The 25,882-nt window shown below is 36.4% G+C and overlaps 1 protein-coding gene across 2 annotated transcripts in view; it reads right to left on the bottom strand.

The window, feature by feature from the left end:
* PRKG2 (protein kinase cGMP-dependent 2) overlaps positions 1 to 25,882 on the bottom strand; it is a 106,567-nt gene that overhangs the window by 55,042 nt on the left and 25,643 nt on the right. For both annotated transcript variants that reach the window (XM_028124225.2, XM_028124226.2), the window contains 4 exons: positions 12,819 to 12,985; positions 8,679 to 8,792; positions 7,162 to 7,267; positions 3,631 to 3,694 (listed from right to left, as the gene is read on the bottom strand). In XM_028124225.2, coding sequence (XP_027980026.2) covers positions 3,631 to 3,694; positions 7,162 to 7,267; positions 8,679 to 8,792; positions 12,819 to 12,985 — 451 coding nt within the window. The remainder of the gene's footprint in view (positions 1 to 3,630; positions 3,695 to 7,161; positions 7,268 to 8,678; positions 8,793 to 12,818; positions 12,986 to 25,882) is intronic.

Below are 25,882 nucleotides of genomic sequence, written 5' to 3'. Positions count from 1 at the left end.
ATGATGCTAGACTGGCCAGTGTTTGTCGACTGGGGAGTGAAGCCAGTCTAGCCAGGGTGGTCACCAAGACCAAAAAGAGAAATGCAAACAGTGTGGTTATTGTCCTGTGGTTACACGGCAAAGGGGTCCCTTATAGGACCAAGAAGCCATAGATCCTACTCTCTGGAGCAATGATTTTCAAGTATTTTTTACTCTTACAGTGAAAAATACATTTTACATGTATACCCAAACATACCTATTCAAGCATGCACACATATAAACATTTTATAAAATTGAAACATATTTAAGTAATACTTGTACTTACTACTCTGATATTTTAAAAAAATGTTCTTCCAAATTAATTTCCTGATCTACTAATGAATTGTGACCCAGAGTCTGAAAAAGATATTTTAAAAGAAGATGTGTAGAAACCCTGAGAGTAGTTACTTGGTATATAGCAAAAGGGAAAACTAAGGGAATCGATCCCAGGGCAGACTAAGAGGTAGAGGTCAGAAGAAAACTATACAAACAGCAGTAGCTAAAGATACAAACAGCTGTAAAGAAAATGCTCATTCTGTGATATCTAGAAAATGCTAGAGCCTGAATGCCTATAAATAGTATATATAAACCAGAAGAAAACCCCAAGGTGATGGAGAACAAAGACCAAGAAGCAAGCCCATAGCTTCCTTAAAGTCTTTAGTGTGTGGCTAGAAATCTTCATTACAAAGAAGTATTGATGATACACAATCAGATGCGTGATACATACACACACGCACGCACACACACACACACACACACACACACTCCTGGAATCATGTGACTATGTACCTAAGTTGGTTGTTTAAAAAACTGTATACAATTATTTGGGTTGTTACCAACAATTTTTTGCTTGACCAAGTATGGTAGTTAAACACCTTAGAAATTTTAAAGCAAAGACATCTGGATCAGGTGGACCCTCATCAACCATTCAGGCAAAATTTAGTATCTGATTGCTTATTTCCAAGGAACTAGAGCCTACAAAATGAAAACCAACAGAAATCCCTCTAACTTGGGTGAGCCAACTGTTTAGAATTCTGCTACTGAAACACTGAAAGAGCCTGTAGAGATCTGGCCGACACACCCTTATTTTGTAGATAAGAAAACCCTGATGCCTACCATAGTTAATTGACAGCTTCTAGTGACAGAGCTTGACCATAAACACTAATCTCCACACTTTGGACTAGTGAACTTTCTATGACACCCAGCTGCCCCACCTTTAGCTAACTGGTCCATAGGCAAAATCCACAATTATCTCAACTTTCTTATGACTTTGGATGTAATCATTAAAATGAGAAAACACTCTGGCTTATGCAGGTGTTAGCAGGAACTGTAAGAAAGAAAACTAGATTTTTAAAAAATTATGAAAAATGGAAAACTCCTGAATAAAGAGACAGACTATGGCAAACTCTAAACATATGTATTCTATTCATAACTTTAAACTAGTGCTTCTCAAATTCTAATAAGCATAAGAATTGCATCAAGTGTTGAAGTGTGCATTTCTGGGCCGATACCCCAGAGTTTCTGATCCAGTAAGTGCGAGGTGGTACCTGGGCATCTGCCTTTCGAGCAGCAGCACAGGTGATGTGGGTAAGGGCAACAACCTTCCACAGGACCCCACCGCTACCCCATTCCTACTATGCCTTCAGTTTCATGAAAGATGGCATGTCAGAGTCACAGGGCAGAGGGTCACTGGGTCACGTACCAAAGCTCTGTAACAAAGAGTGAGGTGACGTTTTGGTCAACCACCATCAAATCCTGTGCTTCCTGTGTGTGGGAACAGAAACTCCTCCCACTTTTGTGCTCCATACTGCACAATTGCAGAATTCACCTGATCATTTTCATTACCATTAACACTTACACTACATTCGGAATCTGTATCATGCTTCATGATGTTCACTAGTTAACCCTTGAATGTGTTAGTACTGCTTTCCCATCAGAACACAAGAAAAGGCTTAAAGGGGATGTCTCTGCCTCTAGAACTGCATGTGCTGGGTGATCTAAGCTAAAGCAAGAAATGCTATCAGAATACTGAGCAATTGGAGCCATGGGTCTAGATGTTAAGGAGTCAGAGTCTTCACAAACACTCCAGATCAATGGCTTGGTGATGGGAAATTCCAGTATCCCTTCCCCGCCCCCACACAAAAATTAAAAACCTCCCAAATCAATTCCTAAACAGCATGCCAGATTCAGCCTGTTTTTCTCAAAGATTATGGAGCCAGTTTGGGGGACGGGGCAGCTGGTCCTGGAACTCAGCGGGCGTTCTGTTATAACTCCAATGCATTAGTGATTGGCTGTTGTCAGGACCCTGTTGATGGGTCATTAGTCCAAGCTATGCTGGTAAATTATGTGTTTTTCTTAGCACTACCTAGATCCCATTACTCCCTTGCTAATCACTTTTGCATTTGAGACTTTTCACGCGCTATAGAGACACATTTGTTTGCCAGGTTTGAATAAAGGGCCCTTCATAAACTGTGCTGCTGTCTGCAAATGCTGAGATATAATAAAGCCTTTCTAGGGTGTTTTAAAAGATGAGAACTTCCAAACTCAAATTGTGTGTTAATTAATACTGGATTTGCACCTCCATCTACACATTCTGTAGCTATTGCCTGTGGCTGCAATAAATATGTCTAATTTACCATTTATTTTTAATGATACTAAATTTTAATATTTGCTGTCAGCATGGAATTCCCCTCTGGTGAATCTACTCTATTAGTATTATATTAAAAACAGATTTCCTCAGTATACAAAAAAAATATAGGGCTACCCCAGCTTTAAAACACACACACACACACACACACTCTCTCAGAAATTAGGATGAATTATTAATTTGTAACATCTGTGATTGGGTTATGTTACGTTGGGAAAACCCCAAGAGATGCAGGGCAAGCAGTCCTCTTGAAAATAACTTCATATTTGAACAGTCTAGGAACACAAGGCCAGGCACTGTCATCATGGCCTGTCCTTGATAAACTGCTGGATAGGTTCCATGAATTGTAAATGGAAACATTACTGGTGTCACTTACACTTAAGGATAAAATGGTCAGTGCTCCTTCTCAAGAGGTATTAGTTTACATTGTATATTGTGATTGACAGAGGCATGAATCTGTCAACAATCAGTCTTGGAGGGATTTTTATATCTCCCACTGAGAATAGCTTTGTAAAAGCTTAAAGTTGGCATGTGACTTCTTTACTGTTACTTACCTCCTTTAAATTCCGTAAAAGCCATTTTGGTTTCCCCCCCAACAAAAATCAGAGAGAAATTACTTGTGTTGAATTTTAATCTCTGAAATCTGAAGAGGTTTTCATATAACGCATATCATTAGAATCTAAGGTACACATTATAAAAGCTTTATTCACAAAAAGACTTGACTAGTTTTGGACTAGAACCAACCATCTGGATGATACCTCATATGAGTTTTTGAACACATTCCAATATGCTGTCTCCCCAAGTCCATGTGAGGTGGTCTAAGGTTTTTCACAACAGAAAAAGGCTCCTGGTCTCTGTAAACTGGCAACCTACCCTCTTTTCCTTGTTACTCATTTACAGTGCTAATAACAACCAGATTCTACAGTCTTTTAATGAAATGTATTTTTTCCTTTATAATTTCTTACCACTTCCAAGCAGTCGATGATCTTGGTTAGTTTATCTTCAGGTAAATTCTTCAGCAAGGATACACTTCAAAATGAAAAAGAAACCTTTAATTATTGTCCTGAATTAAACTATAAATATGCACCTATATGTAGTTCAAAAAAACTTTACCTTCACCTAAAAAAATATAATGCACTTAATTTTTCCAAAGTAAACCTCCAAAATATGTAACACATAAACAACTGAATTTCAAATGCATTGAAATTATAAAACCACATATAATCACAGATATTTATTATAGGCAAATACATAAAGATAGTAAGATGCCATAAAGAGAAAAAAATAAATTTTTTTCTGTTTGGGGAAAAAAAAAACACTTTATATTTGTTGTTGGTTTTCAGAGTGAATCACATCCAGAAATGTGTTTCCCTCCACATCTCAGTATCTCTTTTTTTAGCATGAGTGAGGAGCTCTGCTTCCAGAGGAGGATCAGATTTTCATCTAAATCCTTGTAATTAAATAAAGGCTGAATCCAGGGGGGGATGTAGGAATTAGCATGGAAATCATCTTTGATTATTAGTCATACTGTACTGTCTTTTAAAATTAATGGTAGCCAGGGGCATGTAATTGGAACATTTTTACAGATAATGATATGCAAAGAATGAAATAGAATACTGGAAATTATTATGTGAAAAAAAAAATCAGGGGCGCCTGGGTGGCTCAGTCAGTTAAGTATCTGGCTTCAGCTCAGGTCATGATCCCAGGGTGCTGGGATCGAACCCCAGGTCTTCATCCATCCCCATCTATCCAGCTCCCTGCTCAGCGGAGAGTCGGCTTCTCCCTCTCCCTCTGCCCTCCCCCCCAACCCCCGGCTCATGTTCACACTCTCTCAAATAAATAAAATCTTTAAAAAAAATCACTATGGACTCTGAGAAACAAACTGAGGGTTCTAGAGGGGAGGGGGGTGGGGGGGCGGGTTAGCCCGGTGATGGGTATTGAGGAAGGCATGTACTGCAGGGAGCACTGGGTGTTGTACAAGAACAATGAGTCGTGGATCAGTACATCGAAAACTAATGATGTATTGTATGGTGACTAACATAACATAATAAAATAAAATTTAAAAAAATAATAATAAAAATTAGAAATTCCACTCAGTATGATTAACCAAATGATTAAATTATTCTTTTAGAGAAATTTCTCTTCTACCTTACCCATTTTTACTCAGGACTGTTGAGATAAATACTTCTTTCGTTCCATCTAAAATTTGACACCTCTAAGGAAAAAAAATGATGCTACTCCAAAAATACATGATTGGATCTAATTTTTGAAAAGATAGCTAGCTCTACACTGACTCTTGCATGTGCACACAGGGAGGCACGTAGCCAAGGAGACGTAGATGAGAATGTTCATAACCCAATCATTTGTAATTGTGAAACACTAGAGCACGCCCCAATTGGAGAACAGCTAAACACACTGTAGTAGAGTCAGATAACCAAACTCTACAACAGGAGAAATGGCTGAACTAACCAGATGGATGAAATAGTAAAAAATACTGAGTAAAAAATTAAGTCACAAAAGTAACATCGTTTGCTTTATTTTTAAGTTCAAAAATAGGTTAAATCAAACTATAGTATAGAAGCTATATAAGCTTGAGTATATAGACCACTCCCAAGAAGAGGCATGTGGGAGGCTGGGAAATGAATGGGGAGCATGTGAGAACAACAATCAAAGTTGTTAATGTTCCAATTGTTAGGCTGGGCAGTAAGTAGCTTGATGACACTCATTTTGTTATTATGTTTTATAACTTACATATGTACTATATACCTTTTATACATATATTACATACTTCATAATAAAAAGATGTAAATGGAAAAAGAGCTTATTGTATATTATGAAACAAAAAGAAATGTCTTTCTCTAATCTACCTTCCTATGAATGAAAAGGTAAAAGGTAACCAAAACTTGTCATTGATTAACATACGCTCATTGTGAAAGTTCTGCTTCTGGTCCAAACTGGGATCTATAATGTTGGTGAAAATTCTCTCCTGTAAACCTGTCACCCTTGGGGATTAGTGAGGAAATTGATATGAGGAAAAATCTTTAGTCTGTTTCCCTTCCATAAAGAAAGAGATAGGTTTTTCTGGGTTGCCACTGAACCCACGATGTTTAGGGCCTAGCAATAAGAATTTGTTAAATGAATGCATGAATGAGATAACAAAAGGAAGAAAAAAGGAAAGAAGGTTTATGTACTAGTAAATTCTCTGAGCTCCTTCTACTAAGACAGAACACTCTAGACTCCAAGGGAATGAAATGCAGTATCTAGTGGCTCAAGTTTTATCTCATGCATTCAGATGCAATTCACAAGCACTGGTTGATTTATTTATCCCCTCTTGGTCCTTGCATGAGTGTAGTTCATTCGCTTTTAGTGCTGGTCTGTGTTGCTCAGTTGTTGGATTTTTAGACTACCTAGACCCGGACAGGCCCCACAACACGTTAGCTGAGGTGCTGGTTTGCATTTCAGTAAGGCACTTGCTTATCGCTACTGTCGCTTTTTGCCAGGAGTCAGTGTTATCTGTGGGAGGGTAAATCAGCAAGATTCTATAGGAAAACCCTTAACACCTACAATGTTCTATTGATTAACAATGTGTTTATTTACTATTTATTGAGTCCTTACTATATACTAGGCACTGTACAGCTCGAAAATCATTGACTTTGCAGGCTAGTTATGCAAGATAAACTCACTATATCTAAAAAGAGCTTACAATTATCATTATTGTTATTATTATCACTTACCATAGGTAACATTTCATTACAGTATGTTCTACGGCTTTAGAGACTGTCAAATCTCTCACAAAGAAACACAGAAATAGTTTAAATAAAGAGCTTACATTCTCCAAAAAATATCTTTTTATATTCATAACTGGATTTTTCAGTGAGATAGGTATTTGTTTCTCTATGAATTGATGCATCCAAATTTGGGGCAAGGGTACAAAATAGCTCACAAAATTTGTTCCAAGGATCCGTGTCATCATGACAAGCATAGTAACATTTCTGGCAAGTTAATTTGCTACAATTAATAATTATTTAGAACACGGGGTGGTTAATACAAATGAGACAAAATGTCTCAGGTAAAGCAATTACAGATAGTAAAATAAATTAATTTTAATATTATTCTAACCAAGGCATTATTAGGAAGATTATCTTTTGCTATCCACTTCCAAATTATAGGATGTCTTTCAAAGTCAACTGAGCAACCCAGGTGAATATTTTAGGATTTTTTTGCACATTCTTCTATACTGCATCCAGTGACTCTGTCAATACAAGGGCAAAATCAGTGAAAGGAATAAATCAGTGTGCAAGGCTAACTGGAATTAAATGTAATTTTTTTACATAGTGGCATTTACTGCAAGGGAATACTTTTGTTCTTGTGGTTTAGTCATGTGGAAAATGCTTAAATGAGAAAAGCTATAGTAAAATAATTATTGTGATAAAACCAACATATCCACAATTTGGCTACACCATCTTCTACTCTTTCCACCAATGTGTTATTCTTACCTTCTGAGGAAGTTTCTGTACTGTTCATCTCTAGCTTGAGCTGTCCTTCTCATTATATTCTGGAATACCTCTCGATCTAGTGCCCAAGTTTTAACATTGGTAATAGCTTTAGAAAAATCAAGAAAATAATAAAATATTGTTTAGCCCCACATTAAGAAAACATTCCAAAATATTAATCAATAAATTTTTCATATATTCTCATAAAATGATATTTCTTGGAAAATGCATTATTTGACATGCAAATGGAAGGAAGTAGTGACAGAAATAGTGGGTAATTTTATAAAATCATCTTTGGCTTTGAAATGAACCATGATTTGGAAGTGAGTAGCAAAAGATTTCCTCTCTAATTATGTTTTGCTTAGGATGATATCAAAATTAGTTTGCAATTCCTAATTACATACTACATCATCAGGATGTATTTCAGATTTGTGCTGTGATACAAGAGAAAACCAGCAGCTTGTAGCTAGATCAGAGAGTGAAGAATTCACAAGTCGATAATTGGAAGTTAAAGATCTCTCAGTGTATGAGTATGTTTTTATGTCTTTTTATGTTGTTCAGACATTGTAGCTAATGAGAGCTAATATATTTTAAGGATCTCTATGGTTACTTTTGTATAAAGTGCATACAAATCATTTTCATGGAGATTATGCAAGACAGCTTTTGAGGCAATTTTTTTTATAGGAAAGACATGGAAAGCAAGAATAAAATCTAAAAAGGAAGAAGAGCAGAAGCTGCAGCTCTAAAAGATCTAGATGAAATTATAATTGTAATTTTTTTTTAAAAAAAGAAGTAATGAGAGTCTATAAAATAAATCAAACTCCAAAGCTTTGGTTTACCAAACTTTAGAGTGAATTAGATTTATCTTGACATACTTGTTAAAAATACAGATGCCTAGGCTCCATTGCCAAAGATTCTGATTTAGGTTTGGAGTGAAGCCCCAGAATCTGCATTTTTATCAAATCCTGCAGCAATTCTGAGATGCTTCAGCCAGTCCTAGACACTGAGAAACACACGTAATTAATTTCTGCCCAAGATTACCATGAATAAAGTCAATAAAAACAGAAGCCCTTAAACTAATCCCAAAAGTCACTCAGGAAAACTCTCGTCAATTAATTCACATCCCTTTTGATATTTATATACTCTCCTTGGTTTCATTAATTTTTCTGGTTTATAATATGATCAGAACATCATGGAGAATGAAAAGCAAACATTCTGGATGAGCCAAAGGCAGATGTTTACATAGTAAAAAAAAAAAGTGAAGTGGCAATTAAAGCAAATATTGCAATAATTCAACAATATGAAGCCATTTTCATATTTTATATGCAGGTACCTGATAGAAATGTTCTCTTAATTTGAATTGTTTAGACAAGGACTTTCAATATAAATCCTGTAAGCACAGCATTTCTATCACACATGGGGCACATTGGGAGACAAAAATACTCAGCAGGCAATAGTGACTCAGATTGTCATAAACATTGGGTAATAATTCAAAAATACAACATTTCATCCCCTGTTACCTTTCACGGAGGCAGTTCTTGTACAGTTGTATAAAATGGCTAGCTCCCCAAATGTGGTCCACATAGGGATGGATGATAGAAATTTCTCCCCTTGGAACACCTCTAGTCGGCCCTCTATCAGTCAGAGTTAAAGAAAAACATAAACAATCAAAACCCATCTGGATTCCATAAATTAAAAAATAAGACAATCAGAAAGTACACAAAGCATACCGGCAAGATGTCTTATGATTCTCATTATGATATTGTGGTCGAGAGTGTAGACTGAAAGCAACTTGGCCATATCAGCTGATCATCTTGAAAGAAAGAGTTACCTACTCTGCCGGAGGTTTTTTGTCAGTAATGGGAATACTACTAGTGATATTTACTTCATAGAGTTGTTGTGAGAATTAAATACGTTAATATAGGTAGGGAACTTAGAATAATGGCTAACACATAGTAAATGCTATATTAGTGTTAGCTATTGTTAATATTATTATCATTATTACAAAGTTCTTTCCCTGAAGCGGTGGATGGCAAGTGTTATATTTAAAAATCATTCTACCCCATGAAAATGTAGCACACAAAACTATTTCTCTTGTGCAAGGAACACAACAATCCCTGTATGTCTTGAAAACACAGCAGAGCTGTTCATACTAACAGAAGGACTAACTTGTCCTAACTGAGAAATGCACTGGCTCTGGAGTCTGACTGCCTGGATCTGACCAATCACTGGCTGTGTAACCTTGGTTAAGTAATTCACTACACCACCACTGTGGTCTAAAATCTCAATCATTGAAATGAATTAATAAATGGAAGTTGCTAAGAAAAGTGCTTGAGAAAAAAAATATCAAGAGAATTAGAAGACAAGCCACAGATTGGGAGAAAATATTTTTGCAAAAGACACATCTGATAAAAGAATGTTTTCCAAAATATACAAAGAACTCTTAGAACTCAACAAAAAGAAAACAAACAATCTGATTTAAAAATGGGCCAAAGAGCTTAACAGACACTCATCAAGAAAGATATACAGATGGCAAATCAACATATGAAATGATGATCCACATCATATGTCATCAGAGAAATGCAAATTAGAACAACAATAAAATGCCACCACATGCCTAGTAGAATGACAAAAATCTGGAACACTGATAACACCAAATGTTAGTGAAGATGTGGAGCGACAGGAACTCTCCTACATTGCTGATGGAAACACAAAATGGGACAGTTACTTTGGAAGATGGTGTGGCAATTTCTTACAAAATTAAATGCAGCAATTGCCCTCTTTAGTATTTACCCCAAGTTCAAAACTCAGATCCATACAAAAACCTGAACACAGATGTTTATAGCAGTTTTATTTATAACTCCCAACACTTAGAAATGCCCGAGATGTCCTTCAGTGGATGAACGATAAACTGCGGTACCTCCAGACAATGGGATATTACTCAGTGTTTATAATGAAATGAGCTATCAAGCCATGAAAAGACAAGGAGGAACCTTAAGTGCATACTATTAAGTGAAAGAAGTCAATTTGAAAGGGCTGACATACTCTATGATTCCAGCAATATGACATTCTGGAAAAGGGAAAATGATGGAGAAAATAAAAAGATTAATGGTTGTCAGGGACAGGGTTGGGGGAGATGAACAGGTAGAGCACAGAGAATTTTTAGGGCAGTGAAAAACACCCTGCATGGTATTATAACGATGGATACATGTCATTATACATTTGCCTAAACCCATAGAAGGTGCAACATCAAGAGTGAACCCTATGGTAAATTATGGACTTTGATGCTTTATCAATATAGGTTCACCCTTGGTTAAAAAAAAAAAAAAGTACCATTCTGGTGAGTGATGTTGATAACAGTGGAAGCTATGCATGTGTGGGGACAGGAGAGTATGGAAAATCTCTGTATCTCCCTCTCAATTTTGTTGCAAACCTAAAACTGCTCTAAAAAAAGTTACGTCTTATAAAAATGAGAAAGAGTGCCCGACACTACTCTTTATCTAGGCAAGAGCTGGGGGAAGGGAGAGAAGCATACTCCTCACAATTCTTTCGGCCTGGCGATTCTCTTTTCCTTTCCCTTCGAACAAGGGCAAATAGAACCTTACCTAGCAAACAGTCATATACTAAAAAGACCTACATTCTTGAGGAAGAAAAATGGTGGGGTTATTCTCTTTCCCTTGAAGAATTATTATTTCCTTCTCCTAATTCACTGCTAAGCAGCTCTCTCCAGCCATCCATTCACCAAATCGGATTTGAGTACCTGTGTTATACTAGGAACTGGTCCAGCGGCCAGAGAGACAGCATGGACAAAGCACAAAAGATACTTATTCTGATGGAACTTAAATTGTAGTGAGAAATAAACTCTGTTTTGGCTCCAAATCCTACAGATATAATATGAAATTTAATAATTTCTCATTACAACTAAATTCTATTCCATTGAAACCATTTAGCGGTACTGCTGAGTTATCTCATGGATCGTCATGCATTTCAAGTTTTTTTTCTAATTGATTATGACTCATGGTACTTGAGCAATACTGAAGAATTATATGGAATATCAGAAGTTTAAGCTAAATATGCTTTTATTATGGGCTATTCATGCCATATATTATAGAGGGGAGATTTTTAATTAATTTGCTCAATCAATTACATCAGGCAAGTCAGTCCTTAGATAACACCGTAATTAATTCAATTAAGAAACTGTCCAATTTTCAGTGCCATGTGTGCTCTAGCCCTGATTTCTACGACTGTTATTGAGACTGGTTTCTGTCCTAACTCTTCTCTGTCCTAGCCTTTCATCAGAGTCACTGGCAAGGAACATGATGGGCTGACATGAGTTTCTCATCCTTTCCTAGCACATTCCATAAAAATTTGTTGGGTTAATGATGTATCTTTTCTTGTCTTAATTTCTGCTGTTGCTAAAGCAGAAATGAAATGGCCAAGAGAAAAGCTGAAAGAGGGGGAAATTGCTCTGGATTGTCTGTCCCTAAAAACTGGAAGGCTGGCTAAATTCAGACTATAATTCATTTCCTGGGTAGAATAATTACTTGAGAATGACTGTATAATTTTAAGGGTGTCTACAAAGATGTTTATGGCATATAAACACCAATATTTATGAAATTAGCGTGTCTGAAGAATCAAAGTGTATGAAAACAATCTTTCATACGGTTATAAACAGAATAATACATGTTTATTAATTTGCTTGGATAGGCAACTTCTGCCCCACACCTAAGGCCCTAGGGAAACAAGGATCATAAAAGCATTCTTAGATTGCCAGGAATTAGCAGTAGAAAATAAAAGGCCACAGCAAATCTGAATTTACCACTCCATCTGGGCAAGCCACTTTAACTTTCTTCCTATAACTCAAAAAAGTAGGGGATTCAGAATTTGACAAGATGTTCAATAAGCATATGTCCTGTTCAGATCATTTCTTGCTTCTCTATCTAAAATGATTTTTTGAGTACCACTATAAGGCATGTACTTGATATGCTTTGAGAAATCATTTGCCTATCTAATTTTTAAAATCTATCCAGCATATAAATATGTTCCTTATAAGCATCTATGTAGAAAACCATTTAAATGGTTCTAAAAACACCAGTATTAATCTTAAGGCATTCCATTTGATTCCTATGTGCTTACATGTACCTAAATTATCTTTTGAAGTCATTCGTATACAACCAAGTATTTCACAGAACCTGGTACAACAACCTAAAAATGTCAACAGAAGCAGTGATATTTTGAATAGAAACACCTTTTTGCAGTTGTTGAGTAAGTGGCACTGTGATTAAAAGTACTGACTCAAGTCAGATTGCCTACATTTGCATTCTACCTCCACCACTTAGGAGCTTTGTGGCCTTTCTTAGGTTACTTAACCTCTCTGTGACAGAGTCCACGTTAGGAATATGGAGAAAATAGCACTTGCCTAACGGAGTTGGTGAGACGATGAAATGAGATCTCTCCATTAAGTGCATAAAAAGCATTCAGTAAATATTATCACCAGTATGATTAGATCAACAATGTTACTATTTCATGAACTCAGATTCTGTTACGTTTTGTATAAACAGAGCAATTGGTTTTGCATTTTTATAAATATTTGCAAAAAATAATAAGACAATAGGCAAAATATTTGTTATATGATAACTGGAAAAATCTGTGAAACCCACCTGCTAGTACAAAGATATGGTTTCCTGGTTCTCCTTGCTTAATAATGTAACTCCCTTGCTGGTAGTTCCTCCCATACATGCATTCCACCATGTCTTTGATCTGCTGAGGATCCAGTCTCTTTAGAAACTGATTTTTATTAAGGGCCTCTGTAATGAGCTTCTTCTCACTGGCGTAATGGAAAAGAGATGTTAAGTTACATGAACGAAAGCATGTTTTGCTATTTAGATTTACTTCATTTAGATTCCTGATATTACCACCTATGTACTTACAACTTTCCCGGGAGAGACAAATTTTTTTCCAGCCCCACCAGCACTGACCCTTATAATTACCATACTTCACGTGTAAAACCTTTGAAAATATTTTTGAATAATTTTCTGTAATTGGTATTACATCAATTTTATTATCACTCCTAGCTGTCATCATCACAAATGTAGCATCTCTCAAGATCTCTAGGTTAACATAAATAATATTAATATTAATAATAACAATGGATACATGATTTTTTAGATAGAAAGAAAATCTGGTTGGTTGGTAGAAGGTGTATTTAAGAGACTACCACACAGTACTCATTTATTCATGTATACTTGCATGCATAATGCCTATAGAAGTTATTTTATACTTTATTTAGTCTTCACCACTATCCTCTGAGATAATTACTATTCCTACTTTCTGGACAAACAGACTAAAAAGTAAGAAGCAACTTAATCCCCCTAGGATTTAAATCTAAGTCTGTGAGTCTGAAGACTGTATATCTATTGCCTCTTCTGAGCTAACGAAGTCAGCTCCGTTGGGACTCGCTAGATTTGACCAGAAACAGAGGGTGATGGTGGTAGACTGGGTTCACCTAGGTTTTGACCCTCAGGATGTCTAGGCTAGACAGAAAATGTATTTCCAATCTCATAACCCAAATCCAAGGCCCTCTTGTTGATAGTCCTCAAACATTCTGTTTTCTTTTGGAAAAGAAGTAGCTCAAAATAACCCAATCTTCATTACCATAAATTTCAAAGGTTTTAATTAACATACTTTATATGTAGCTATCATAGAATTATTGAGCTGGCAGAAAAGTGGCCTTGTGGGCTAAGTCAGAATCTCTGCACAACATATTTGCTTTCAGTCAAATTCAGTGTGATTTCTAAAATAGGGTTTTTTCTCTGTATCTTTCATTCAAACTCTTTCCCATCACTACCTTTACTGTTTCAAAACTTGAGATATTTTCCTACACAGAAAGTTCTCAAATGTAAAGTAAAACTTCATGGATTGGATACTTCCTTCATGACCCTATCCATCAGATCATTAGGCTATGTGAAGAAAACAGAATGAAGAAATTCCTCCTGCTCTACAGTGATTCCATCATCCTCAGAGCCACACAAACTCTTTGAGTACCTTGAGAACTTATTTCCTCCTGCAACTATCACCAAATCTTGTCATTTCTCTTTAGAAAAAAATCACTGTTACTCATTTCAATTTCTATTTTCAAGCATGTCACCACAGTCCAAGAAAAAAACTTAGGTCTGGACAACATTAATAGCTTCTTTTCAGCATTTCAGCTTCTAGCCTCTTTCCCCTGTAGTCTACTTTATATTTTATTATCAGATTATTCTTGCTAAAAAACTGACTTCATCCTGATCTCATTTTCCACTCATCTGCTAAAGCCAATAATTCATTCAGTTAATATATACTGAGAAGATACTTTGGTTACATGTTCTTCTCAGAGCAAGCAGTAGAACTGTGAACAATGCCAAAAATCCCCAGCTTTCATGGGCCTTTCATGCTCTCCTAACATTCCAGCCAGTGTTTCATCAATGCCCACATAGACTAATTTCCCAAAATATGTTCCAAGAAATGCTCTTCCTTTATAAGCAAAAGTGTGCTGAGTTTGAACAATTTTGGAAATTCACAATGCATACTTTCAGAGTTCAAAGAAATCTTCCAGTAAACAAATCTCTTAAACCAATGTTTCCAAACCTCAATGTCTTTTTTATTTATTTCTTCTTTTGGCTTAACTTCCATGAACATTCCATGGAAGTAGTCTGAAAACCCTTTTGCCCATAGAAGAAAAGCAACATCCCACAATCTGGTATTCACCATTTCCCACCACATCACTCCACTCCTTCCATCCAGTACCTACTTGCTAAAACAAATCCTTTGCTTCAGATAGGCTGGTATCCTCATTGTCTCCTATGCCTGCCAGCTTTATCTTTAGGCTTAGTCCTTGTTTTCTCCTCTAACTTAATTTCTTCTTCCCTCAATTGGCTCAAACCTTATAATTCTCCCTTTATGATCTAGTCAACCCTGCCCAGATGCTGTAGCTCACACAATCCTTTAAGTCTATTCTAAACTCCTAGATTATTGTATTCACATCTATTCAGTTCAACAAATTTTATCAAACATTTACTTAGGACATAAAAATTAACTAAGCATGGTCTACGGTCTCAAAGAGTTCCCAAATCTTTTTAACTTAATTGAGTGTATAACCCTATTATAATATTCTACTATTGGAAAAGAGTTCTTTCTATGACTTTTTCTCCAAACTAGATATAAGCTCTTGAAGGACTGGATCTTCTCTTGAATTGTCTAAGAGGTAGTGCACAACAGTGACTAGAGTATGAACTTTGCCACTCCTTCTACAACTATGATAGACCAGCTATTACCAAAACAACTCTCCCTGCTCACACAATACAACTTCAAAAGCTAATTAAAGTATATATTTACAGATCCGTTTGAAAGCACTGAAGACCTATCAACATAACCACAGCTTGAAAAGCCATGATCGACAAGAGAATATGAGCTTGACATTCACCTCTGCTTTTCCCTTCAAGGCATTTGCTGATTTGTACCCAGCACTGAGCAGAGTTTTGGCAGTCTCAAAGGACTAGAAAGACCAAAGTTAATATTCAAGGCACACCGTGAAGGAAGAATCCTGGTAAAAACCCTGGATTTCAGATGGGACAGCTGTAGGGCCGCAACCTATGAATAAGCACCAGCCCAAAAAAGGCTAGCTCTGGAAAAGACTGAACATTAACTTCAAAATGACAAATTCCTATTTTGGTTAAAATTATTTGCTCCTAGCCTGACTGCCTGCCATAAGCAAAGGTAAGTGTTTTCTCTAGGATATTCACAAAATCTAGAGACTCAAATTTTCTCTAGAGCTTTTCCCTAAAGAGTATCTGGTATGACATCAGACATACCAAGAGAAAAGACCAAATGAGTGAAGACCAAGAGAAAAAAAATAATAGAAACAGACCTAATAGATCAATATATTGTAGATATCAGACACAGACTTTCATATAACCTTATCCAAAAAAATCATATCTAGGACCATTACAGTCAAATTACTGAAAACCAAATAGAAAGGGAAAAATCTACAATGCAGCTGGAGAAGAGACACATTACTTCAAATGACCAACAATATGACTGACTTACTCCTCAACTGAAATAACAGAAGCCAGAAGACAATGAGATATCTCCAAAGAGCTTTAAAATGCCTTATTTCCACTATCTTCACCCAGTGAAAATAGCCTTCAAAAATAAAAGCAAAAGGAATACATTTCAAAATGTCACTCCATTGGCAACAGACTCATAATAGTGGAGAGCTCCAGATAAACAGAAAATGATCCCATATGGAAACTAATAGATGCTAGAAGGAAGAAAGAGCAATGAAAAAGTAAATATGTGGATGACTAAAGGAAGCTTATCTTTATAAAAGAGTATAGCAATACCTTGTGGATTTTAAAATGTATGATAAATAAAATGTTTGAGAACAACAGTCAAGTTGTAGGGGCGGGAGGATGGCAGTAAACATAAAGCATTAATCTATATCAGAAATTTAATAAATTAAGGAAGCATGTTATAATTTAGGGTAACCCTTATAAGATGAGCGAAAGAATGTTTAACTAGAAAGCTAAAGGAAAAGAAAATGGAATAATAATATGCATTTAATTAAGCCTGGAAAATGTCAAGAAAGTAGAGAAAAAGAAACCAAAGAAGTATAACAAATAAGAAACAAATAGTAATATGTTAATATGAAAATATTTGTATTTACATTAAAGATAAATATACTAAATACTGCAATTAAAAAAAAGACTGTCAGATTGAAAAATAAAATAAAAAGGATATATGAAATGTGTGTTACTTATAAGAAGCATTCCTTAAAGATAAGGATATAGAAAGGTTGTAAGTAAGAAGGTAGAAAGATATTTATACTATATAAACACCAATTATAAAGAAAATGTTTTTTGATAGAGGAAAGTAGACTTTAATGAAAAACACATTTCTAGAAATAGAGATATTTCATATTGATATGATCAGAAAATATAAGTATTCTAAATGTATATGCAATTAATTAGATAGCATCAAAATATGAAAATAAAATTGACAACAATAAAAGAATAAACTAATCCACAATTGTTTTGGGAGATTTTAATACATCCCTTTAAGTAACTAATAGAACAAGCAGACAAAAATTAGTTAGAACATATTTTTAAACAACTGACTATCAAACTTAATTCCTTGACCTCACTGATATTTTAAAAGATTGCATTTGGGGCACCTGGGTGGCTCAGTTGGTTAAGTGTCCCACTCTTGCTTTTGGCTCAGGTCATGATCTCCGGACTGTAAGACTGACCCTGGTATCAGGCTCTGCACTGGGCATGGAGCCTGCTTTGGATTCTCTTTCTCCCTCTCCCTTTGCCCCTCCCCACCTCCCTCTCTAAAAATAAAATAAAGTAAAATAAAATAAATGATTGCATTCAACAAATTCAGAATACACATTCTTTTCAAGTACACAAAAACTTTCATGAATATCAGTGATATGGTGAGCCATAAAGCATGTCTCAACAATACAGAGTATGTTCTTTGAACAGTAGAATTAAGCTAGAAATCAATAACAAAAAATAATAAAAAAATTCTCAAATGCTTGAGAATCGAGCAACACTTTTTTTGAGCAATATATATATATTTTACTTTATTTTTATTTTTAGAGAGAAAGTGTGCATGCATGAGCTGGGGCGTTGGGGGGGCAGAGGGAGAAGGAGAGAGAGAATCTCAAGTAGGCTCCACACTCAGCATGGAGCCCAATGCAGGGCTTGATCTCACGACCCTGAGATCATGACCTGAGCCGAAATCAAGAGCTGGACACTTAACCAACTCGGCCACCCAGATGCCCCAAGCAATACATTTCTAAATAGCCCATTATCAATGATCAAATCATAAGGAAAATCAAATAGTATTTTGAAATAAATGATAAAAATGTGACATACCAAAACTTGTGAGATGTACATGATCATGCTAAGAGGGAAACTTACAGTATTAAATAGATATATTAGGAAAGAAGAAGATAAAATCAAATAAGTGCTAGAAAAAAGCAGAGTGAGCTCAAAAAAGGGAGAAGGAAATAAACAAAATGAAAGCAGAAAATAGGAAAATAGGGGGAAAAAAGTACAATGAAGAGAATCAACACAGCCCTAAGTAGTTTCTTTAGAAAGACATAAAACTGAGGAATTCATGGCAAGACAAGGAGACAGAGAGAATAATTATCAATATTAAAAATAAGAAGGGAGACATCACTGTACATATTACAAATATAAAAAGAAATGAGTGGATATAGTATAACCACTCTTAAAAATTCAGATGAAACGAAAAACTTCCTAGAAAAATACAACAAACCATATACGCCAAAAGAAGAAGTAAAAAAGTGATTAGCAATTAGAAAAATTGAACAAAAAATAAAAACAGTCTCACAAAAGGAATTCCAGATCCTAGCATTAAGTTTTCCAGACACTTAAGGAACAAATAACATTAATCTTACGTAATCTTTTTCCAAAAATAAAAAAAGAAGAATTCTTCCCAACTTACTCTAGAGTATGAGAATAGCCTGGTAACAAAACTCACATCACAAGAAAGAAAAATTAATGTGATTAACCACATGAAATGAATAAAAGATTTAAAAAATAGCAAAATCTTATTGGATACAGAAAAAATATTCAATAAAATTAAACACCTGTATATGATTTCTAAATTTTAAAAAAGCTCTTAGCAAATTAGGAATAGACTGGAGTGGAATTTCATTAATCTTAAAACAGAAACAGAAAGCATTATATCACATGGTAAAATATTGAAAGCTTTCCTCCAGGTATCAGAAATGAGACTTTTCAATCTGACCCTGAACCAGGAGTCTGAGCAAATGTAATAAGGTAAGAAAAAAATAAACACAAAGAGAAAAAAAGAAAAAATATCAAAGATGTAAACACAGGAAAAGAAGAAATAAACCTGCCATTCTTTCTAAAGACATGTTGGGTAAGTGAAGGATTCAAAGGGATGTACAAGTAAACTATCAAAATTAACAAGTGATTTCAACAACTGGATACAAGGTCTCCAAACAAAGTCAATTATATTTCTATATCCCAGCATCAAATAATTAAAAATGAAAATTTTAAAATTATATCACTTTAAAAAGATAACAAAACATCAACTATACAGGATTATAGCTAATAAAAATGTGTAAGACCTCTACAGAGGGAAGTACAGAATTTTAAGAGAAATGAAAGAAAGAAATGGAAGCATATATCACAGTTGTGGATGAGAAGACTAATTTTTTTTTATGTCAATGCTACTCAGATCGATCAGGTTCATTGAAATCCCAATCAACATTCTGAAAAAATTTATGAAAATTAACAAGCTGCTGACAAAATTCTTGGTCATAAAAAATTTATGAAAATTAACAAGCTGCTGATAAAATTCTTGGTCATAAAAAGGCCCAAGAATAGCCTTCACAACATTGAAGAACAATAACACAGTTGGAAGACTTAAAGTAATGGATATTAGGAATTATTATATATCAAAATAATTAAGAGAATATACTCATGGCACAAGAATGAACAAAAAGACCTTTGGAACAGAGTAGAAAGTCTAAAATCCACCTACACATACATAGAGACTTAATTTAGGACAATAGTTGTACTACAGAGCTATAGGGAAAAGGGAAAAACAGACATCAATGGAAAATACATACTTCTAAATGGGTCACCCTTGTTAATATCAAGGAAAAGATAACCAAAACCATAACCAAATATCACAACGTACACACCAGAATGGCTGAAATGAAAAAAAACAAAAAACAAAAAAAAAAACTGACAATGCCAAGAGCCCCTGAGCATGTAGAGCAACTTAATACTCATAGGTTACTGGTGGGAGTATATATTTGTTCAACTACTATGGAAAATTTCGTGGCACTCTATATTAAATGTGAACTTAGATACGTACTACCCTGCAATTCCTCTCCTAGGTATATAACCATCATAAATCATATATATATGACATACTGTGTATGTATAGATAGATATAGATACAGACAAATATATACAGAGAGAGAGAGAAAGACATGCAAAAATGTTCGTGGCAGCCTTACTCAAAATTGCCAAATACCAAAATCAACCAAATGCCCAACAATAGTAGAATTGATGAGCTGTGGTATAACCACCCAATAAATACTACATAGCAATGATAATTAATGTTATTAATTATTAGTAATTAATTAATAATAAATTACTTCCACATACAATAACATAAGTGAATCTCGCTATATAAAACAAACAAGCTAGACTTATGTAGAATAGATACTCTATAAATCCATTAAGATAAAACTCAAAAAAGAATGGGGCACCTGGGTGGCTCAATTAAGCATCTGCCTTGGGCTCAGGTCATGATCTTGGGGTCCTGGGATTGAGCCCCATGTCCAGCTCCCTGCTCAGCGGGGAGTCTACTTCTCCCTCTGCCTCTGCCCCTTCTCCCACTCATGCTCTTGCTCTCTCGCTCTCAGATTAATAAATAAAATCTTAAAAAGAATTCAAAAATAGGCAAAAAGTAATCTGTGATAATCCTAGACACTGGCTACCTTTGAGGTAGATAATGGTAGAGATTAGAGGAGAGAAAGAGGGGCTGAGGTACTGGGAATTTCTATTATCTGGTCTGTTTACATGGGCTTGTTCACTTTATGATTTGTGTGCTTCAATGAAAAGTTAAATAAAAAAATTAAAATGTGTAAATGGGTTTGGAGTCAGAAAATCCTAGTTCAAATCTCAGCTCTGCCACATCCTAGTGGTGTCACCTTGGACAAGTCACTGAACCTTTCTGAATCTCGGACTTCTCCTCTGTGAATAGAGCGTAGTAATCATATCTACTACATAGGAATATTATGCGCATTAACCAAGATAAGGTGCCAGTAAATACTTTAAAAATGGCATTAGTAGTAGTTGGCAATGGGGGTAGTCACAGCATGCTTTTTGGGGGGTGGGAGAGTAGAATGGGAAAAGTTCTAGAAACCAGGGAGAAATAAAGAGGTACTGCCAAGACACTCAGCTCAAAGTTCCTCCCGCCGGCCTGGATCTCGAATTCATGCCCATCGGCGGCAGCATCGGTGATCCTATAATCCTTTTACATCCTCCGCTTACATAATCAACATTCTTGGAAACAATAAATTTCTGTCCTCTAATTTGCTTCAGGAACTTTAATTGGTTGAAGTCCACCAACAGTTCTTGTTATGTTAGAGTCCTCCATCTTCTTTCTCTGGTCCTGAATTTTAGAGGCCTCTGTTCTCACTGTTCCCTTTTGTTGAGCAACAGCAGGTATCCTACAACCTTCTTTGCATAAAGCTCTGTGCAAAGCAGGGACCAGTGGCCTCTGCCTTCTTTCTTATCTCTCAAGAATTTCTTGTGAGCCTAGAGGTTGAGGCCATGCAACTTGTGTGACATTTCACAGCTTAATTATATATACAGATAGAAAGCATATTGCAAAGCATATTTGTCAAGGGCACACGATCTGGAGCCACAATGTCGCAGGGTTTAATTCCTAATCCTGTCCCTTACGAACCGTGGGACCCTGGGCAAGTCACTTAATCTCGAGTTTCCTCAACTGTAAAATTACAATAAACACAGTCCACAGGTCATAGGATTTCTATGACAATTTATTGAGTTCACAGTATAAACCTCTAAGAACAGCGCCCTGCACGTAAAATATATTACACCTAAGGGATAGCTATCATTCTTATAAGTCAGCAAGTTACCAGCAACTTAGAAACCTCTCAGTCAAAACAGCCCTAAAAACTATACTTAAGACCTGCCTTGATTTTATTTAGGGAGACCCCTTCCCAATGGTGGTAAAATTCTTGACAATTCAGCCTCCCTGCCTGTTCGGCCTTCCGGTGCTCAGAGCACCACAGCCCACTGAACGACTTACAAGTCCCCAAACATACCAGGACACTGTCTCCCTGTGAGCTATTCCTCTTTCAAAACCCAGCTCGAGATCATCTTTTCCATGGAGCCTTCCCCGATCCCACCAAGCAAAGTATGCTCCCTCCTTCCTCTGTATACCTACCTCTTAGGATACTAATCACACAAGACTACAGTACATTTTAGTTTCCCTAAAGAGACTGCGATCTCCAACTGTGTGGCCATGCTTTCTCCACCCTTTTAGGACCTAAAATCTAGAAGTGCTCCTGGCACCCAGGAGGAACTCAACAAGATTAAGAATGCTAACGGACATTCAAATTCTTTCTCCAAGTTTAAAAATTATGGGTACAGAGACAAGAATGGAAATGAGAAATGTCAGCCACTTGGTAAACAAGTCACAGATAATAAGCTAAATAAGCATCTCTTTATTTCCTCTTCCCAAATATCTTTTGAGCGATAAACCAACAAGGAAAAAACCTAATAAATGCACAAGTTTATAATTTGAGAAACTAGCATGAGAACGATGAGATCATTCCATGCGTAATCAGAAAATGATCATGACCTTCTCCTGTCAGCTCTCTCACCCTATTGCTCATGTAATTAAATACGGTTGTAATTTAATCATGTTTACTGTTACTTCATGATCACAACAAAGACTTCTCTCTCCCTTTCTTAAATGTGAACAGATGATCCTATTCCCATAAGCATCCAAGAACAGAGTTTAATAATGAAATGTTGAAAACAACCAAAATTTACAAGGAGGTTAATCTGACACACTCAATGATATGCATAATCATCATTGTGCTGCATGGTAATTAGGTAGAAATGGTAAATAGTTCCCTTAAAAATCTGTAATGAGTTTTGCTCTTATATTGTCAAACTGAACATTTCTGGAGTCAGCTATAGGGAAGCCTGTTCCTATAACAAAATACTGGCTCCCAATCATCACTGCACATTATGATCCTCTGGGAGATTTTATAAATCTTGATGCCCAGGGCACTCACCTCAAGCCAATTTAATAAGACTCCCTGGCGGTTAAACCTCAAGCATCAGTATTTTTAAATACTCCCCAGGTGATTACAATGCGCATTTAAGGTTAAGAATTACAGCTGTAAACAAGAAAATGCAAGGGAGCTTGAAGTTGTCCTTTCCCTCTTTATTGCCATTGCACTGGAAACAGGCCTCCACTGAAGGCTCATGGAGCAATCAATTACTATTAAGTAATTAACAGTGATGATTAATTAACAATAATCAATTAATGTCTGTTGCAGGAGTTTTCCATATCTTATTCTCCTCTGCAATGTTACAAATAAACACAGAAATAAGAAAATCATTACTCGTCTCTCCCTCCTCCCAGGAAACCATATAGAACCTGAAACATGACCTAGCACATTGGGGGCAATGCTGTCAAGTAAGCCCCAGGACTCTGGATTTTTTTTTTTTAATTGTGGTGAAATATACATTATACAAACTATACCATTCTAACCATTTTTAAGGGTATAGTGTAGTAGCATTAAGTATATTCTCACTGTTTTTCAACTATCACCACCATTCATCTACAGAACATTTTTCATCTTCCCAAACTAAAACTCTACCCATTAAACAGTAACTCCCATTCTCTGCTCTTCCCAGCTCCTGGCAACCTCCAATTCTGTCTTATGTCTCTACCAATTTGATTAGGTATGCCATATAAGTGGATTAATAAAATATGTGTCCTTTTGGGTCTGACTTATTCATTTGGCATGATGTCCTCAAGGTTCATTCATGTTGTAGCATGTAAAAGGAAGGAATTTCCTTCCTTTCTTAAGACTGAATAATATCTCATTGTATGTATATACCATATTGTGTTTACCCATTCATCCCAACCCAGTGGAGATTTGGGTTGTTTCCACATTTGGGCTACAATAAATAGCTCACAACATGCTGCTACAAACACGTGTGTACAAGCCTCTGGACTTTTTATGTATGGCTTTACATCTCCAGCATGGCCAACATTCTTAGCCAGGGAATCTCACACCAGAAAAGCAAAAGGGCCTGGTGTAGTGTGCAGAATTCTAAGATGGCCTCATGATCTCCAGCCTCTGGTGTCAAGCTCTTGTATAATCCCCAACCCTTGAGAGAGATGGATCCTATGATTTGCTCCTTGCCAACACAATATGGCAACAGTGATAGGAGGGTCACCCCATGTGTGTAATACAAGATTTCAGCTTAATCCACTGTAAAGAGATTCTCCAACTGGCCTTGAAGAAGTAAGCTGCTATGTTGTGAACGGGCCTGGGAGCAAGAATATGGCTAGGAACTCTGGGCAGCCATTAGGAGCTAAGAGTAGCCTCTGCTGACAGCCAGCAAGAAAATGGAGACCTCAGTCCTACAACCACAAGGAACTGAATTCTGCCAACAATCACTTGAACTTGGAGAAGGCCTTCTCCCACTAAAAGCTCTAGGAAGGACACAGCCAGCTGACTCTTTGACTACAGTCTTGTGGAAACCCTGAGCAGATGACCTAATTGTTGTGCCTAAACTCCTAACCCACGGAAACTCTGAGATACAACAAATATGTGTTGTTCTAAGCTGCTAGGTTTGTGGTGGTTTATCACACAGCAAGAGAAGTTAATACACCTGGGTTTCCCTGAGTTTCTGTTTCCAAGAAATTTCAGATAGTAATCTTTGTTTGTTTGTTTTGTTTTGTTTTATGAGCAATAATTTCCTCTTTCTTCTCTTTTTTTTTAAAATTTTTTGTTGCTATGTTAATCACCATTCATTACATCTTTAGTTTTTGATGTAGTGTTCCATGATTCATTGTTTGTGCATAAAACCCAGTGCTCCACGCAGAACGTGCCCTCTTTAATATCCATCACCAGGTTAACCCATCCCACCACCCCCGTCTCCTCTAGAACCCTCAGTTTGTTTTTCAGAGTCCATTGTCTCTCATGGTTCATCTCCCCCTCTGATTTACTCCCCTTCATTCTTCCCCTCCTGCTATCTTCTTCTTCTTTTTTTTTTCTTAACATATATTGCATTATGTTTCAGAGGTACAGATCTGTGATTCAGCAGTCTTGCACAATTCACACCACTCACCATAGCACATACCCTTCCCAATGTCTATCACTCAGCCACCCCATCTCTCCCACACCCCCACCACTCCAGCAACCCTCATTTTGTTTCCAGAGATTAAAAATTCCTCATATCAGTGAGGTCATATGATACATGTGTTTCTCTGATTGACTTATTTCACTCAGCATAACACCCTCCAGTTCCATCCATGTCGTTGCAAATGGCAAGATCTCATTCGTTTTAATGGCTGCATAATATTCCATTGTGTATATATACCACCTCTTCTTTATCCATTCATCTGCCGATGGACATCTTGGCTCTTTCCACAGTTTGGCTATTGTGGACATTGCTGCTATGAACATCGGGGTGAACATACCCCTTCGGATCACTACATTTGTATCTTTGTGGTAAATACCCAGTAGTGCAATTGCTGGATCGTATGGTAGCTCTGTTTTCAACTCTTTGAGGAACCTCCATACTGTTTCCCAGAGTGGCTGCACCAGCTTGCATTCCCACCAACAGTGTAGGAGGGTTCCCCTTTCTCTGCATCAGCGCCAACATCTGTCGTTTCCTGACTTGTTAATTTTAGCCATTCTGACGGGTGTGAGGTGGTATCTCATTGAGGTTTTGATTTGGATTTCCCCGATGCCGAGCGATGTTGAGCACTTTTACATATGTCTGTTGGCCATTTGGATGTCTTCTTTGGAAAAAAGTCTGTTCATGTCGTCTGCCCATTTCTTGATTGGATTATTTGTTCTTTGGGTGTTGAGTTTGAGAAGTTCTTT

Source organism: Eumetopias jubatus, unplaced genomic scaffold (assembly GCF_037043125.1).
Source record: "Eumetopias jubatus isolate StellerSeaLion01/CBP00866 unplaced genomic scaffold, mEumJub1_p1.0 scaffold_2, whole genome shotgun sequence".
NCBI lineage: Eukaryota > Metazoa > Chordata > Mammalia > Carnivora > Otariidae > Eumetopias > Eumetopias jubatus.
Note: the sequence above shows the minus strand (reverse complement) of the source record. Positions and strands in the feature narration are given on the sequence as shown.